Raw genomic sequence first — 16359 nt, forward strand, 5'->3', positions numbered from 1 at the left:
GAGGGTTATGTGATTTGGTTGTGGGCGGGTCCTGAGCCCAGGACCGTGGATTGTTGCCAATAAAGACGTGTGAATGGCCAATCAGAATCGAGAAATTTGCATGCCGTTGTATAAAGCTCAATACATACAATTGTTAAGGGGATGCAGACCAGAGAAAGACTTCGTCTTGTTTACATCAGGGTCCCCCATTTTCAATTCATCAGGACATATATGACATACAGATAGACAGTACTGCTACATCTATACATTTATGACATACCAGATTTGCAAATACAGTACTGTTTGTGATACAAAAAGAGTCAAGAAAAGGGAGTATATAAATTTGACGTAGAAACTGTACATTGGAGGAGTTGGGGTGGGGTTGTGTGGGGGGGGGGTTGGGGTACATGGGATATTGACAACCATACTGGGTAATTTACATTGGAGGTGGTTGGGGGGGGGGGGGGAGAAACACTGTATAAACAAGTAAACTGTACATTGAGGGGGGGGGGGGGGACACTGTACAAACAAGCAAATTGTACATTGGAATATTGACAAAACCATACTAGGTAAATTACTGTACATTGGAGGGGGTTGGGTTAGGACATTTACAGGGGCCAGTTTCAGTCTCCCGTATGTGTCCCTTGAGAGTGGTTTTGAAAGTGGGTAGTGATTCACATTCCTTTACAGCTTTGGGTAGGGCGTTCCACAATTGATGTGGCATAATTGCGAAAACGTGTTTAGTCCCTTGTTTGAGCGAATCTGGGTTTAACATGATTTGAGGAGCTCCCTCTGGTGTGGTGATCGTGGTATTCACTGACCTTTGGGAAGTATTTTGACATGTACATGGGTACCTTGGTCGTGTAGTGTATCTTGTAGACCAGGCCCATTGCAAGTTGCTGTAACTCTGTCGTCTACTCTAAGCCATCCTAGGTTGTCAAAGTGGGCAGGGGTGAGGTGGGTTCTAGGAGTAAGGTCAAGCAGTAGTCTGACCAGTTGTTTTGAGATGTTTGTAATTTTGTTTTTAGCGCCTTTGAGGTGCTTGGTACCATGAGGTGCAAGCATATTCGTAGTACCCTTGAATGAGTGCTCCTGCCAGAGTCTTCAGGGTATTCTTGTTTACCAGAGAGGAGATCCGGTACAAGAATCAAGTTCGTTGGTTGACTTTTTTTTAATTACATTGGATGCCATTTTGTCACAGGAGAGATTAGCCTCTAGGATGGAACCCAGGTAGGTAATTTCATCTTTCCTTGTGACAATATTGTCACCACTGTACTGAGAAGCCGTCGGTCTGCTGTGTTTGTTATTTGAACGAAGAGAATGGACTCTGTTTTGCCCATGTGTAATGATAGTTTGTTATCAGCGAGCCATATGCAGATTCTGCCTAGTTCCGAGCTGAGGGTTTTTTCAACCTGTAACTTGTTCTTGTCAGAGACCAGCAGGGCTGAGTCGTCCGCAAACAGGAACAAGTTGCAGTCACAAGCTGACGACATGTCATTTGCATAATTAGGAACAGTAGCGGTCCTAGTATGCTTCTTGTGGACACCCACAGCTCACTGTGAGGGGGGGGGGGGGGTGGGATAGGGTACTGTTTACCTCCACCATCTGTTCTCTACCCTCCAGGTAGGATTGCATCCAGCTCACTGATAGACTATCAAAACCAATTGCTTTTAGCTTGTCAATCAGAATGGAGTGATTGACAGTGTCGAAGGCCTTTTGTAGGTCCAGCATGACCATGCCGGACCTGCGGCAGAGAGAGAGAGAGAGAGAGAGAGAGAGAGAGAGAGGAGAGAGAGAGAGAGAGACAGAGACAGAGACAGAGAGAAAGGGATGTATATATATATATAGAGAGAGAGAGAGAGAGAGAGAGAGAGAGAGAGGAGAGAGAGAGTGAGAGAGAGAGAGAGAGAGAGAGAGAGAGAGAGAGAGGGAGGAGAGACAGAGACAGAGACAGAGAGAGGGGAGAAAGGGATGTATATATATAGAGAGGAGAGAGAGAGAGAGAGAGAGAGATGAGAGAGAGAGAGAGAGAGAGAGAGAGAGAGAGAGAGAGAGAGAGAGAGAGAGAGAGAGAGAAGAGAGAAAGAAGAGAAAGAAAGAAAGAAAGAAAGAAAGAAAGAAGAAAGAAAAGAAAGAAAGAAAGAAAGAAAGAAAGAAAGAAAGAAAGAAAGAAAGAGAAAGAGAGAGCAAAAGAGACAGAGAGGGAGAAAGAGAGAAAAGGAGAGCTAGAGAACAGTATGCACTTCTAGTCTTCTTTCTAATCCAATAAACAACAGAGAACACTGCCTCTCAAATTTGTTTTCGTTTTATTTTAGTTTTTGAGTATGAAATATTCCAGATGATTCTTCAGACAATCTGATGCAAGAAGACGTGATAAAATATTTGTCTGAGTTATGAGACTTATAACCAAATAAACTGTCAGCAGGGCTCCCATCATCTACAGCTAGTAAACAAAGGCAGGTCCCTGAATCATTATCTGCACAATGGTGACAGGAGAGGAGACAGGAAAGAGGAGAGGAGACAAGAGAGGAGAGGAGAGGAGACAAGAGAGGAGAGGAGACAGGAGAGAGGAGAGGAGACAAGAGAGGAGAGGAGACAGGAGAGAGGAGAGGAGACAGGAGAGGAGAGGAGACAGGAGCAAGGAGAGGAGACAGGAGCAAGGAGAGGAGACAAGAGAGGAGAGGAGACAGGAGAGGAGAGGAGACAAGAGGCAGGAGCAGGGCTGTACGCAGGGAGCGAAATTAACTTTTTGACTCACCGGCCAGTGGCGGGTAGATGGGAAGAATCTACCCGCCAAGCATATTTCTTACCTGCCAAACCTTTTTGATTAAAAAAAATATATATATATATTTTATATAAATTTTTTTTTTTAAATAAAATATATATTATATAATCATACTTGTAGTTGTATTATCTGCGAGACATCGCCACCACGCAATAAGTCAAAATGCTCGCTATCTGCAAACAGCTCCACTGTCTGTATATACTTGAGTAGCCTCCAGCTCCAGCAAGGATTCTCCGGCGATGCAGCTAGACCCTATACTAATACTCTACATTCAGCATGCAAGGATTCTCCGGCGCTGCAGCTGGACCCTATTGGTATAATATTGCGGTTCTTTGGTCTAATCACATTCATCAAGCCCTCAGCTAGAATACGCGTTGAATCAATGTTATAAGACATTGATATCAGGAGCTATCTGTAGCTACTGCTAGCCCGCTAGATAACGTTAAGACAATTTCGTTTACTGGGACATATAGATCTAACGTGAGCTAGCTAACGCGAGCTAGCTAACGAGGGAACGGAGGTATTATGCACTCGAGTCGACTATTGCTGGAGCATGTTGATATCAAACTAAAAGTGAATAGTTGACTGGGTCATTGTTTAAACAGTAACGGTAGCTCATGGAGGTCCGATCTAGACTAGAACAGACTGCTACCATTCTGAGAGCTTAACGTTAGCACTAGAGCTGCGGGCGAGCTGCTACCATTCTGAGAGCTTAACGTTAGCACTAGATGCTGCGGGCAAGCTGCTACCATTCTGAGAGCTTAACGTTAGCACTAGAGCTGCGGGCGAGCTGCTACCATTCTGAGAGCTTAACGTTAGCACTAGATGCTGCGGGCAAGCTGCTACCATTCTGAGAGCTTAACGTTAGCACTAGATGCTGCGGGCAAGCTGCTACCATTCTGAGAGCTTAACGTTAGCACTAGATGCTGCGGGCGAGCTGCTACCATTCTGAGAGCTTAACGTTAGCACTAGATGCTGCGGGCGAGCTGCTACCATTCTGAGAGCTTAACGTTAGCACTAGAGCTGCGGGCAAGCTGCTACCATTCTGAGAGCTTAACGTTAGCACTAGATAGTGTGTTAGTATTTATACTGTCTGTAACGTTTGGCTACTTTAAATCATTGAATGTAGAGAGAGCTGTACTGTATTGTACCCATTCTGCAATCTGTTAATAAAGTTTTCAATCAATCAGAGCGAGAAAGAGAGAGAGAGAGAGAGAGAGGGGGCGAGAACGAATGAGAGAGCCAGCCCCCCCCCCCCCCCCCCGGGTTTTGTTCTAGGTTCGCGTTTTGATCGTCTAAGCTGCCGTAGGTGATGACGTCACACTCGAATGTAAACAGGAAGCGTTTAACAGACGGAGATGGAAAGTGGATGATATACAGTAACAGAAACGAATAACTAGGGGTGGACGGTATGGTCTAAAATGTATATCACGGTATAATTTGAAGCATAGACGGTAACGGTATATATCACGGTATCAGTGTTTCTGTTAGAATAATTTTTTTTGCCTGATAGGCAGGCTATATAAAGAATGACATCCTCAAGGCATGTAGATTTATAATATTTTAACTTAAAACTAGGCTACTTTTGCGTATAAAGTCATTATATTCCAAATAAAATAAGTCCCGAGTCGAGACTCCTGCTCCCATTGCAAACAGCGGGGCTGGATTTTGCTAGAAGCATATGTAGCTGCAGAGCCGCAGAGCGAATTGAATTGAATAAGAATTGAGACAAAGGTGCCACTCATCCTCAGCTTTAAGAATTGACAATTGTGTCAACAAATTGACACATGTGTCAACAAATTGACACGTGTCAACAAATTGACACACAAAATGGTGATGGGGGGGCGCTGTTTGACGGGCCTGTGACCAGACCTGAAAGAGCCCCTGGCTCTGCGGCTCTGCAGCTGCATGCTATTCGCAAATCCACTGCTGCAGCCGTCCTCCCGGCTCCCGCTGCTGCCGTCGTTATCATAACACTACACACATATCGTAATGTTTACAGCAAACTGTAGTTGATCACCAGGTATGTTTTATTAACGTAGAATAATTCATATAAGAAAAACGATAGGGAAATATCTTACCTTTCTCCACTGGTTAAAAATGCCAGGAACTGAAATTGAAACTTGCTGTGCGCCGCAGTGATATGTGTTTATTATGAAATGACAATTGCGTGTTGACACGCCCACTGCGCGAAGCCTCCTAAATAACTTTTTCCAGTTTGCACATATCTATTATCTATGACTAATTCTATCTATTTTAGGGGCAAATGCGATTGAAATAGTCGCGCTGTGGTTACATGACGTCATTGCTATTTTAGAGCTGCTGTACCGGTTACACGGTATAGTCAAAATCCATACCGTAGAGCAAATTAATACCGTTTACCGTATACCGTTTATACCGTCCACCCCTACGAATAACCAATAAATATGAAGTTATGTTTAAACTTCTGTTGTCAAGCGTTGTCAATATAACCCACCCCCTTTCCTCCCGAATGGAACTAGTGTTGTGGAGTCCGCTTTGACTGGTGTCCAGGGTTAGCAGCAGCTAACGCTAGTTAGCTTAGCATAAGGATGGATACCGTGGATAGCAGCTAACGTTAGCCCATTGCTCGTGTCAATCAAATTGCATGTTATTAAAGGTCCGCGCTGGTCTGTCTAATGAAATTACAACCGCAACATTATGCCCTGGTTGTAGGCTAATGTTTTATCCAATTTGTATGGATTAATTTAGGAGTGAAATGCGAATGAAGGGTTGCAATCACTACTCGCAAGCTTGCCCCCAGATGATATTTTCCACTCGCACCGGCCAGATTAGGGGGCAATTTGCGACGAGATGCTTGCAGTGTACAGCCCTGAGAGGAGACAGGAGAGGAGAGGAGACAGGAGCAAGGAGAGGAGACAAGAGAGGAGAGGAGACAGGAGAGGAGAGGAGACAGGAGAGGAGAGGAGACAAGAGAGAGGAGAGGAGACAAGAGAGGAGACAGGAGAGAGGAGAGGAGACAAGAGAGAGGAGAGGAGACAAGAGGCAGGAGAGGAGACGAGAGGAGACAAAAGAGAGGAGAGGAGACAAGAGGCAGGAGAGGAGACAGGAGAGGAGACAAGAGAGGAGACAAGAGAGAGGAGAGGAGACAAGAGAGGTGACAGGAGAGGAGACAGGAGAAAGGAGAGGAGACAAGAGAGGAGAGGAGACAGGAGCAAGGAGAGGAGACAAGAGGCAGGAGAGGAGACAAGAGAGAGGAGAGTAGACAAGAGATGAGAGGAGACAAGACAAGAGAGGGGAGAGGAGACAAGACAAGAGAGAGGAGAGTAGACAGGAGAGGTGACAGGAGAGGAGACAAGAGACAGGAGAGGAGACAGGAGACAGGAGAGGAGACAAGAGACAGGAGAGGAGACAGGAGAGAGGAAAGGAGACAATAGAGAGGAGACAAGAGAGAGGAGAGGAGACAGGAGAGAAGAGAGGAGACAAGAGAGAGGAGACAAGAGAGAGGAGAGGAGACAGGAGAGAGGAGAGGAGACAGGAGAGAGGAGAGGAGACAGGAGAGAGGAGAGGAGACAAGAGAGAGGAGAGGAGACAGGAGAGAGGAGAGGAGACAGGAGAGAGGAGACAAGAGAGAGGAGACAAGAGGTAGGAGAGGAGACAGGAGAGAGGAGAGGAGACAAGAGGCAGGAGAGGAGACAGGAGAGAGGAGACAGGAGAGGAGAGAGGAGTGGAGACAGGAGAGGAGACAAGAGACAAGAGAGAGGAGAGAGGAGAGGAGACAAGAGAGAGGAGAGGAGAGGAGACAAGAGAGGAGACAGGAGAGGGGAGAGGAGACAAGAGACAGGAGAGGAGACAGGTGACAGGAGAGGAGATGAGAGAGAGGAGAGGAGACAGGAGAGAGGAGAGGAGACAAGAGAGAGGAGAGGAGACAAGAGACAGGAGAGAGGAGAAGAGAGAGGAGAGGAGACAAGAGAGAGGAGAGGAGAGGAGACAAGAGAGAGGAGACAGAAGACAGGGGAGGAGACAGGAGAAGTGACAGGAGAGAGGAGAGAGGAGACAAGGGAGACAGGAGAGGAGAGAGGAGAGGAGACAGGAGAGAGGAGAGGAGAGGAGACACATCTCCAAGAGAAAGGCTAAACAGTTAGCAAGGTATTGCTCTATATCTGCTATTATTGGTAGCTGCTCTATTTGGTGACAGCGTTGCTTTTTGTACCCATAGAGTAGATATCGTTTTAAACTTTATTTTTTAGCGTTTATCGCTTTTCTGGTCAAGCATGACCGACAGATACAGGGTGAAACGGGATATAGATCAGGGGAAGACATTCTGGCAAATGACGGCGGGTCCGGGAATCGAACTCGTAGTCCACCAGATCCGTGACGCAGCACGGTTTTCCCCGACGCAGAAAATAGCGCCGAGATATGCGGTGAGCTACTGGAGCTCCCAGAGTAGATATAGTTTTACGGAAATGCTATTGTATCTGTTTTTGAAACATCATCTGTGTCAATATTGTATGTGTACGATGAATGCTGCAGTCACAAGCGTAATTGAATGACCCCCAAATTTGCTAATTGCACTGTTAGTGTTTATGTCCTTAATGTACTAGTGTATTTATGTGGACATAAATAAAGCATCTAAAATGTGTGTTAGTGTATGTGTGTATCTGTGTGTGGGTGTATGCTTGCCTGTGTGTGTGTGTGTGTGTGTGTGTGTGTGTGTGTGTGTGTGTGTGTGTGTGTGTGTGTGTGTGTGTGTGTGTGTGTGTGTGTGTGTGTGTGTGTGTGTGTGTGTGTGTGTGTGTGTGTGTGTGTGTGGTGGGTGTGGGTGTGTGTGTGTGTGTGTGCATGTGTGTGTGTGTGTGTGTGTGTGTGTGTGTGTGTGTGTGTGTTAGATAGTGCGCACTATTTGGTGTGTTTGCTTGTGTGTATTTTGTGTTTGTTTGTCTGTGTTTGTGTGTGTCTGTGTGTGTGTGTGTGTATGCTTGCCTGTGTGTGTGCGTGCATGCGTGCGTGTGTTAGTGTGTGTGTGTGTGTGTATGTGTGTGTGTGTGTGTGTGTGTGTACGTGTGTGCATGTCTGTGTGTGTGTGTCTATGTGTGTAAGGGCCATGTGGTGTTTGCTATCAGACCAAAGCCTAATTGTTTCCATGATGCCACACAAAGGGAAGCAGGAAGCGGTCTGTGAGGACCATCAACCCAGCCTCCTAAAAGCCTGTTTAAATCTATGACAAACAGGTGTCGTCCAGGAGGGTTAAACGCCCTTGTCAATCCAACACCAGAGTTGATCATTAACTCCAGTTAACTGTACATTAGTACCTTAAAGGTGTACACTGCAAAAAATAACCCTCATCTTAACAAGTAACTTCATCTTGTATTGTTGTATCTTGAGTCTCAGAATCTCAGAATCTACAAGTGTGGGGTGAGACAATTTTATTTGTCGCAATACAAATGCGACACCATGAAAGACAGGCAGGTGACTTGACTAAGGCACTGGCATCAGAACTGGAGCTGGTCTCCGGGCACCGGACCATGGACACCCACTGATCTTAAATAGCTAGGATGGGATGAATGCAGAGGCGCCGCTACGTCCGGCTGCCTGTCTGTGCGCTCCGTCGAGATTGTGCTTACTTTTGTTAAGCATTTTGTATGAAAGTATTCTGTACTTCTGTATGACAACTATTAAAGAAACTTGAGGGGAAATTCTTGGTACTTATATCCTAAACGTACTTGGCAGTAAAAGAGACGTGTCTAATTTCAAGATATTCTCTTACCCCACTATTTTTACCCCCCAGAAAACAAGACGTTAAGACTCAATGCAAGCTTAAAAATCCCTGTTAAAATGGGAATTTCTTGCAGTGTAGGGTTCATATGTGTCATGCCCGCTCGCTCCACCGCCCTGTGAGCACACTGACCGGGGTGTAGCGAGGCGGGTGATGGGCCACTTCCTCCACTTCCTGAAATACCAAGTCCCTTCGTCACCACAGTGTGCACAGCTAATCCCCCACGCACTCCCAGTGGCCACTCAAGGCCCTGCAAGCACGCACACTTGGTATATGTACAGTACACCTCTTTTTCTGGGAATAGAGGGTAGTATGTAGTACGAGTAATAGACTCAATTGAATCGTTACAAAAAAGAATCGATTACTTAAAACAATTACACCTGGGAATTCAAGCACACAGTCTTCCGGGGGTTAAGTGCCTTGCACAAGGGCAGGTCAGTGGTGGGGTATTGAGGAAGGAGGGTGGGGGGGGGGATTATTAATTCACCTTAGGATAAGATAAGATAAGATATTCCTTTATTGATCCCCTTGGGGAAATTCAAGCATCATAGCAGCATGGTGGATGGGGGGAGGGGGGGGGGTTACAGGTATGTAATAGTAAGAGTAGAAGACATAAATATAGGCAATAAAATGATAGTACAGTAGAAAAGTTTAATTAAGCAGCCAGATTTTCCTGCCATTCCGGGGCATCAAACCGGCGATGTCGGGTCACAAGCCGCTTCTCTAACGTGTAACACACCGCTGGGCAACTCCAGGGTGTGAATGTGTTCAAATGTGTGGGTGTGAACGGGTGTCGGTCGGAAAAAGGGGCGAGTGTTCTCCGCGAACCTTCCGGGGACGAAGAAAGGTCAGGAGAAAGCAGACGATGACGACGTGTCACTGGACGAAGAGGTGAGTCAGACCAGTGTGTGTTTTGGTGTCGACATCTCTGCCACTGACTCATCACTCGATATACAATTATAATGTTGGTCCAGCTCATGTGTTTAAACAGCCTTTTAGCAGCGTTACAGAAGTACAATGATATCCTGTAGCTTTAGAGTTCACGCTCCACTTCATTTCTGACCTAGTTTCATACACACTCCGACGTTATGGGAACGCTTGCCATCTTTTTTCCTCTCCACTAGGACCACTAGCCTATAGCTTCAAACTCTGGGAAAGGCGTTTTTAGGCCAACAGCTAGGCTAGCTGGTCTGTATCTGCTTCCATTCATTTGTGCTAAGCTAGGCTAGCTTGCAGCCAGATAGCTTTCTACTGAACAGACAGAGAGGAAATTGGTATCTTATCTTCTTGTCTGACTCTGGAGAAGACGGTAAGCAGATTTCCCATAATGTTGCCGTGTTCCTTTGAATTTTGTGGCACAATACTGAGAGTTTTCACACAGAAGATGTCGGAGGACACAAAGTGTCAAAGTAAACGTTTGGTGGATCATCTCTACCGAGTCTGATACACGCCACTCTCTTTTTTTTTCTCTCACCCCATGTAGAACTTTTCATTTGAAACGTCCAGACTTCCGTGCGTGCCAGTACAAAGGAAGCAACGTCACCAGGAATCTTGGGAGTATTCTGCCACAAAGGTTCACATTGTGGAAAAACTAGATCATTAATCACCAAACTGCAGCTAAGCCATAACAGTACACTAAGTTAAGTAGTAGTAATTTTACAGCTCAAGGGACTGCGGAGCAACCCGTATGGACACAGCAGTGAATGACCCTACAAGCACCACGGTGGTGTAGTGGTTAACACTGTCGCCTCACAGCAAGAAGGTCCAGGGTTCGATTCCCGCTTGGGGACAAGGTTTCTGCGATGCCAGGTACCCAGGTGGGGTATTTCCCAGGCCTTTCTGTGTGGAGTTTGCATGTTCTCCCCGTGCTCGCAAGGGTTTCCCCCCGATAAGAGAAACCCAATGGAAAAACATGCACAACAGATCGCTGACGCTGTTGCGTCCCTGACGAAGACGGGCAGGAGCACTTGGATTGGTCCCCGGGTGCGGTACCTCGCCGACGCCTGTCTGCTCCCGGCTGCCCTTGGGGGGAAGGACGACGGGATGGGTTAAGCGCAGAGCTCAATCGCATCGGCGACCCTGAGAAAGACAATGCATGTGTGTGTGTATTCCTGTGTGTGTGCCGCCCATTGCATGTCCTATGTCGTTGCATGCCAAAAAATTTAAATAAAAAAAAATACAAAAATTTTAAACAATGACAGTGGCTTTGGAATAGTGTCCGTCCAAATATCAAAACACTATCTGACCAAAGCCACGGTATGTGCTACATTAAACTATAGAGATCATTAAACTAATGTATAGAGATCATATGTGCTACATTAAACTAATGTATAGAGATCATTTGTGGTCTCAACAGCCCTCAGATTCCGAAGCAAGGTGATTTTTCTCAGTGGGGATAGAATTGGCGATATTATATTATTATATTGTGATTAGTATTGTCCTTGGGGCATTTGGGCTCCAGGGGTGTCATGGTGAATAAAAGCTAATAATTCAGCAGGACATTTCATTAATGAACGGAGGTTAAAAGGCTAAAAGGAGGGAGATATTAACTATTGGAGGCCTTGATGATGAACCTTAAAAAGCGACTCTCGAGAGGATTAAGTAGGTATTTAAAAACACCAAACACAGAAAGGTGTTATTATTATTATCATTGACTGCACTCGCGTTCCAATTGTACCACCAAGCAAAAACGAACATGTTTTTAGAAATAGGAAGCAAACGTATCAACACACCCAGGTGTGCAACGCCAGTAATATAATAATGTGGTTGCCAAATGCCCTGGGTCTGTGCACGACTACAGACTACATATTTTTTTTTCTTTTTTGTATCTCTCTTTCTCTGATTTTTCTCTGTTTTCTCCCCGTCCCAATTTAGTCGTTGTGCCAATTCCCCCCCCTCCCCTACCTGGTTGTTGTGCGCATGTTCTCCTACTGGTCAGTACAAGGGAACCCTGAAGTATCCGCACGCTTCCTCCGACACGTGCGGCGACAGCCAGTGGCTCTCTTCTCACCTGGCAGCGAGGGCTCTCATTGGTGAAGTGTAACGCGTGGGAGGTCACACGTCATGCTGCCTTCCTCAAATCCTGCCTCCGCTGAGCAAGCGCCCAGACCTGACCTGTAGGCGTCGCTGTCCACAACGCCAGTTTCCCACCCACGGCTTCCCTCCCCCTAACCCAGCCAAATGAGTTAGTATAGCGATCAGCCCAAGCCAAGGCAATGCTGACTCCGGGAGTCGAGACCGCAGCCTCTTGCATTAGTGACGAGCGCAATCTCCGCTACGCCACCTGACCGCCCCCTACAGACTACATCTTTAGGAACAGCAGTCTATACGGAATGATGAAAGACATGGATGACAAACGTTTTTGCTGTAATATTCATTGCAAATGTGTGTGGGAAAAGTATGTGCTTTTGTATACAGGTAGGTGACGGCAGCTAACAACTCCAGCTCCCATGCGTAATCCCATGCCAACGTTGGGGCTCGGGCTGACATCAGAACACATGGTGATCGAGCGCACATTTGGCTTTAATGCCTGGATCGTACAGTAGCGGTGGGGAAATGCTATATAGTCCCCCCAAAGCACATCGCTCCTCTGGGTGTTCAGTTAGGTAATAATCACAATAAAGAGAATAGAACCTGCACACTCATATGCTCTAGAATAGTGTATTAGTATGAAATATATAGAGTATATGATAATGTGGGTTATATTATCTTAATTAACTAACTCTTAACATTAAATACAACTTTCTCACTGGCACAGTGCCTAACTTCGGTCTAAAGATTCAGCACCATGGACAGGTCTGCTCAAAATAATTTATTTGGGGATGCAATGATGAAAGAGTGACAAAAACAAAGGATGCAATGTGTCATGAAAATACAAAGTAAGCAAGCTCTATACATTACGAAAATAAACAAAATACAATATGAAATAAACTAAATCCAAATGGTGAAAAATACTGTTATGTAAGATGAATAGATCTGTAGGCCTGGGCTACAAAAAAGATACGAATAAATTCAACCTGCTTTATTGTAATATACAACGTGATAAAGCTGACTCGATCTGCTTCGCGCTGCGTAGGGGCTCGCAGCTCGATAACCATTTATAGGCAGTTTGTGTTTTAATAAAATCATGGAACATAATTGTAACTGAGGGGTACAATTCCCTGACTGTATTGTTAGATATGATATTTAATACCACTACCTCATGTACTTTAACTTCTGGCCACCCAGTACAAGATATAAGTATGATGAACACTTTCCCACCTGATGAAACGAATCCACACAAATGTACCAAATCGAAGGTTTAATACAGCAAAAGGTGTATACAACGATCACTTAATTACATTTATGATTTGAAATATGAAATATGCACTTTTATGGCAAATGAGTATTCGTAAGGTAAATCAACATTGAATGTCCAATCTCTGGTTACGCAGGGAGTAAGTATACAACCTGGAATATTTAGGAAACGATAGCGATGGTACTTAGATGATTATAGCTGGATACACTAAGGGGGGGGGGGGGTGTCCCGCTGGTTGTAAGACAGTAGGAGGGGGGGGTTAGAGAAGCCGCTGGCGGTATCCCATCTGGCCGACGGTGTCTTGGGAGAATCCAAAGTCTTGGACACGGTGCCCACAGAACCTCGGACCGCAGACGAATACAGCTGGACCCTCTGTGGACGGTAGCTGCCGGTCCACAACGGAGAGACGTGAGGCGACCTCACTGGTGTCGAGCGCCGTCTCACCTGGAGTCCTCTCCGGGGGGTAGTTCCAACACTCCGCAGTGTTGGCCTTTATCCATGGAATAATCAAAGCACACAAAGCATAATCCAAGCCGTGGAAGGCTCGCCGTCGTCCGGGTAGAGTAATCCAATATACAGGTCGAGTCGTTCTTGGCCCGGAGCTCCTCGGATGCAATCACCACTAGGGGTCTGACCAGCCTGGTTAAGCGTCCAGATAACGTCAGGAACGATGGGGGTACTGATAACTTTAGAACTCTAACCGAACGATGCACCATACATAAATAGACTATTATTAGCTTAATAGAATACGTCCAACTCGACGGTATAGTGCCAAACTATGACTATTCAACTATTAATCTACACGATATCTCAATGCCTATTCTGGGCCAAGTAGGCCTTACTACGCCGCACGTGCGTCGTGGGGAGGCTTTGCGTCTGTCACTCTGTTGGAGGGTAAAGAACTGGACTAAAAGAAATTCTACTTTACTTGCGCCATATATATATGCGCTATGAACAAATAGTACCATTCGTATTTCGCCCGACATATTCCTGCGCGGAACCGGGGCTTGCCACGACATGTTAGGCGGCACGATTGAACTTGGACCTAGGGGTATGGCAACCTGGCGCCAGGTTCTCGTCCAATGGTAGAATGAAACTATTATGGGCTGTTTAGTAGACTAAAGGGATATTCAATGCATATTGTACAAGGAATATACAGGGGATATCAAACGATATACAAATACAATTAAATATATATATATAAATAAATATACATATTCGGTTTAATCTGATCCTTCACAACAATAATTGTTTGTCCAGCAGTAGACTATTATGAGCAAACAAAATTCGTTAGATTGGACATTTTGATTAATTATACCAAGCGGAGAACTGAGATCGGCACTACTGATGAATGAAGTTATTTCAGAACACTGCCTATTGAACAACATGACAAATGAGTGCGTGAAAAAAGCAATGAGTGCTTGAGAGGTTATTTACCCAACAAAAGAATGCTTCAAATATTTGCAGGAATAGAACAATTAGATTGGACATTTGATTATGTATGTCATTGTGCAGCACAAGTCGGCCCCGTGCACGTCGCAATACATTAACAGCCGTCTATTATAATCACATTTAACATTTTAACCATTTTATGACCAAACTAAATTCGTTAGATTGGACATTTGAATTTTTTTCCACCAGTTAACCTGAAAGGCGTGCTGCTGATCAGCAGTAATGCAACGTCGTCATGATTGTCGATTGATGGGAGTATCGATAAACAGACACATTTGTTTATGTAGGCTATATTAAGCAGCACATATAAATTCATTTTGTGAACTTGCTGCACGATTGTCGCTCGAAAGTCTCCCGCTGTGTGGGTTCTCTCATTCATAACAATGGAAGCGATAATATTCTATCGTCGCCTGGCAGAAATCGCCCGCCGTGTGCATTGGATTTAAGAGCTTCCCTCTCCCTCATTTTGGATTTATTTTCCTCCTTCCTGATATCTGCCAACAGCACTGTCAGGTGCAAACTGCTCCGTGAGCCAACTGCACTGGAGCAAATCAGGAGCAAATTGCATACCTATGAGCATGTTTGCGCTAGTATCTCATCCATGCAATATCTTTAGTGAATAGCGGACAGAGCAGATACCTCACGCAGTTAAGGGTGCTATTAGCACCGTGCAATCCATTCTTTGTGAATTCACCCCTTAGTGTGGTTTGTTTGTACACAAACAGCACATTCTCCTACGTGTGAGAGGAGTGTGTCACCGACCAAAAGCCCTTTCTCTTTCTTTTCCACAAAGCTCTTTCAGAACTAAGTGGAAGAACAGCCTGGGATAGAGGTTAACTAATGCCCAGATAATTTCTTCTCACAACTACATAGGATTGGATCCTGGCTCATGCTATGCTACCATAGCCTACAATAATAATAAGAGAATGAAGGGGTCAGTGTAAAAACGTCACCAGTGGGGAGACCCATATATTGCAACCTAGAGGCATTTGTGGGGCATTTTCAGAGCTCTATATTGCGACTCAGTCTGTTTGCATTGGGTTGGATCCTCACGGGTCCAGTAAGAAGAACATTGACAGAATGAATGGTAAATGGACTGCATTTATATAGTGCTTTTATCCAAAGCGCTTTACAACTTATGCCTCACATTCACTCACCGACGGTGGAGGCAACAATGCAAGGTGCCAACCTGCTCATCGGGAGCAGTCAGAGAGGAGGCGGAATCAAACCCCTACTCAGCCTCCCTACTGTCTCAATAAAGAACGTCTCCCCTGTGTCTCCCCTACTCTGTCTCCCTCTCAGCCTTCCTACTGTCTCAATAAAGAGCTTTTCTCCTGTGTCTCCCCTACTCTGTCTCCCTCTCTGCCTTCCTACTGTCTCAATAAAGAGCTTTTCTCCTGTGTCTCCCCTACTCTGTCTCCCTCTCAGCCTTCCTACTGTCTCAATAAAGAGCTTTTCTCCTGTGTCTCCTCTACTCTGTCTCCCTCTCAGCCTTCCTACTGTCTTCAATAAAGAACCTTCTCTCCTGTGTCTCCTCTACTCTGTCTCCCTCTCAGCCTCCCTACTGTCTCAATAAAGAACCTTCTCCCCTGTGTCTCCTCTACTCTGTCTCCCTCTCAGCCTTCCGACTGTCTCAATAAAGAACCTTCTCTCCTGTGTCTCCTCTACTCTGTCTCCGTCTCAGCCTTCCTACTGTCTCAATAAAGAACCTTCTCTCCTGTGTCTCCTCTACTCTGTCTCCCTCTCAGCCTTCCTACTGTCTCAATAAAGAACCTTCTCCCCTGTGTCTCCTCTACTCTGTCTCCCTCTCAGCCTTCCTACTGTCTCAATAAAGAACCTTCTCTCCTGTGTCTCCTCTACTCTGTCTCCCTCTCAGCCTTCCTACTGTCTCAATAAAGAACCTTCTCTCCTGTGTCTCCTCTACTCTGTCTCCCTCTCAGCCTTCCTACTGTCTCAATAAAGAACCTTCTCTCCTGTGTCTCCTCTACTCTGTCTCCCTCTCAGCCTCCCTACTGTCTCAATAAAGAACCTTCTCCCCTGTGTCTCCTCTACTCTGTCTCCGTCTCAGCCTTCCTACTGTCTCAATAAAGA

The 16359-nt window shown here is 45.6% G+C and overlaps 1 protein-coding gene across 1 annotated transcript in view; it reads right to left on the bottom strand.

Annotated features, from left to right (window-relative positions):
• The window catches only part of rab3db (RAB3D, member RAS oncogene family, b), a 60624-nt gene that overhangs the window by 30753 nt on the left and 13512 nt on the right, over nucleotides 1-16359 (bottom strand). Inside the window, exon 3 of the mRNA XM_084329205.1 lies at nucleotides 8632-8693. Coding sequence (XP_084185331.1) covers nucleotides 8632-8693 — 62 coding nt within the window. The remainder of the gene's footprint in view (nucleotides 1-8631; nucleotides 8694-16359) is intronic.

The sequence above is a fragment of the Notolepis coatsorum genome (genome assembly GCF_963971535.1).
Source record: "Notolepis coatsorum genome assembly, chromosome: 14".
Lineage (NCBI taxonomy): Eukaryota > Metazoa > Chordata > Actinopteri > Aulopiformes > Paralepididae > Notolepis > Notolepis coatsorum.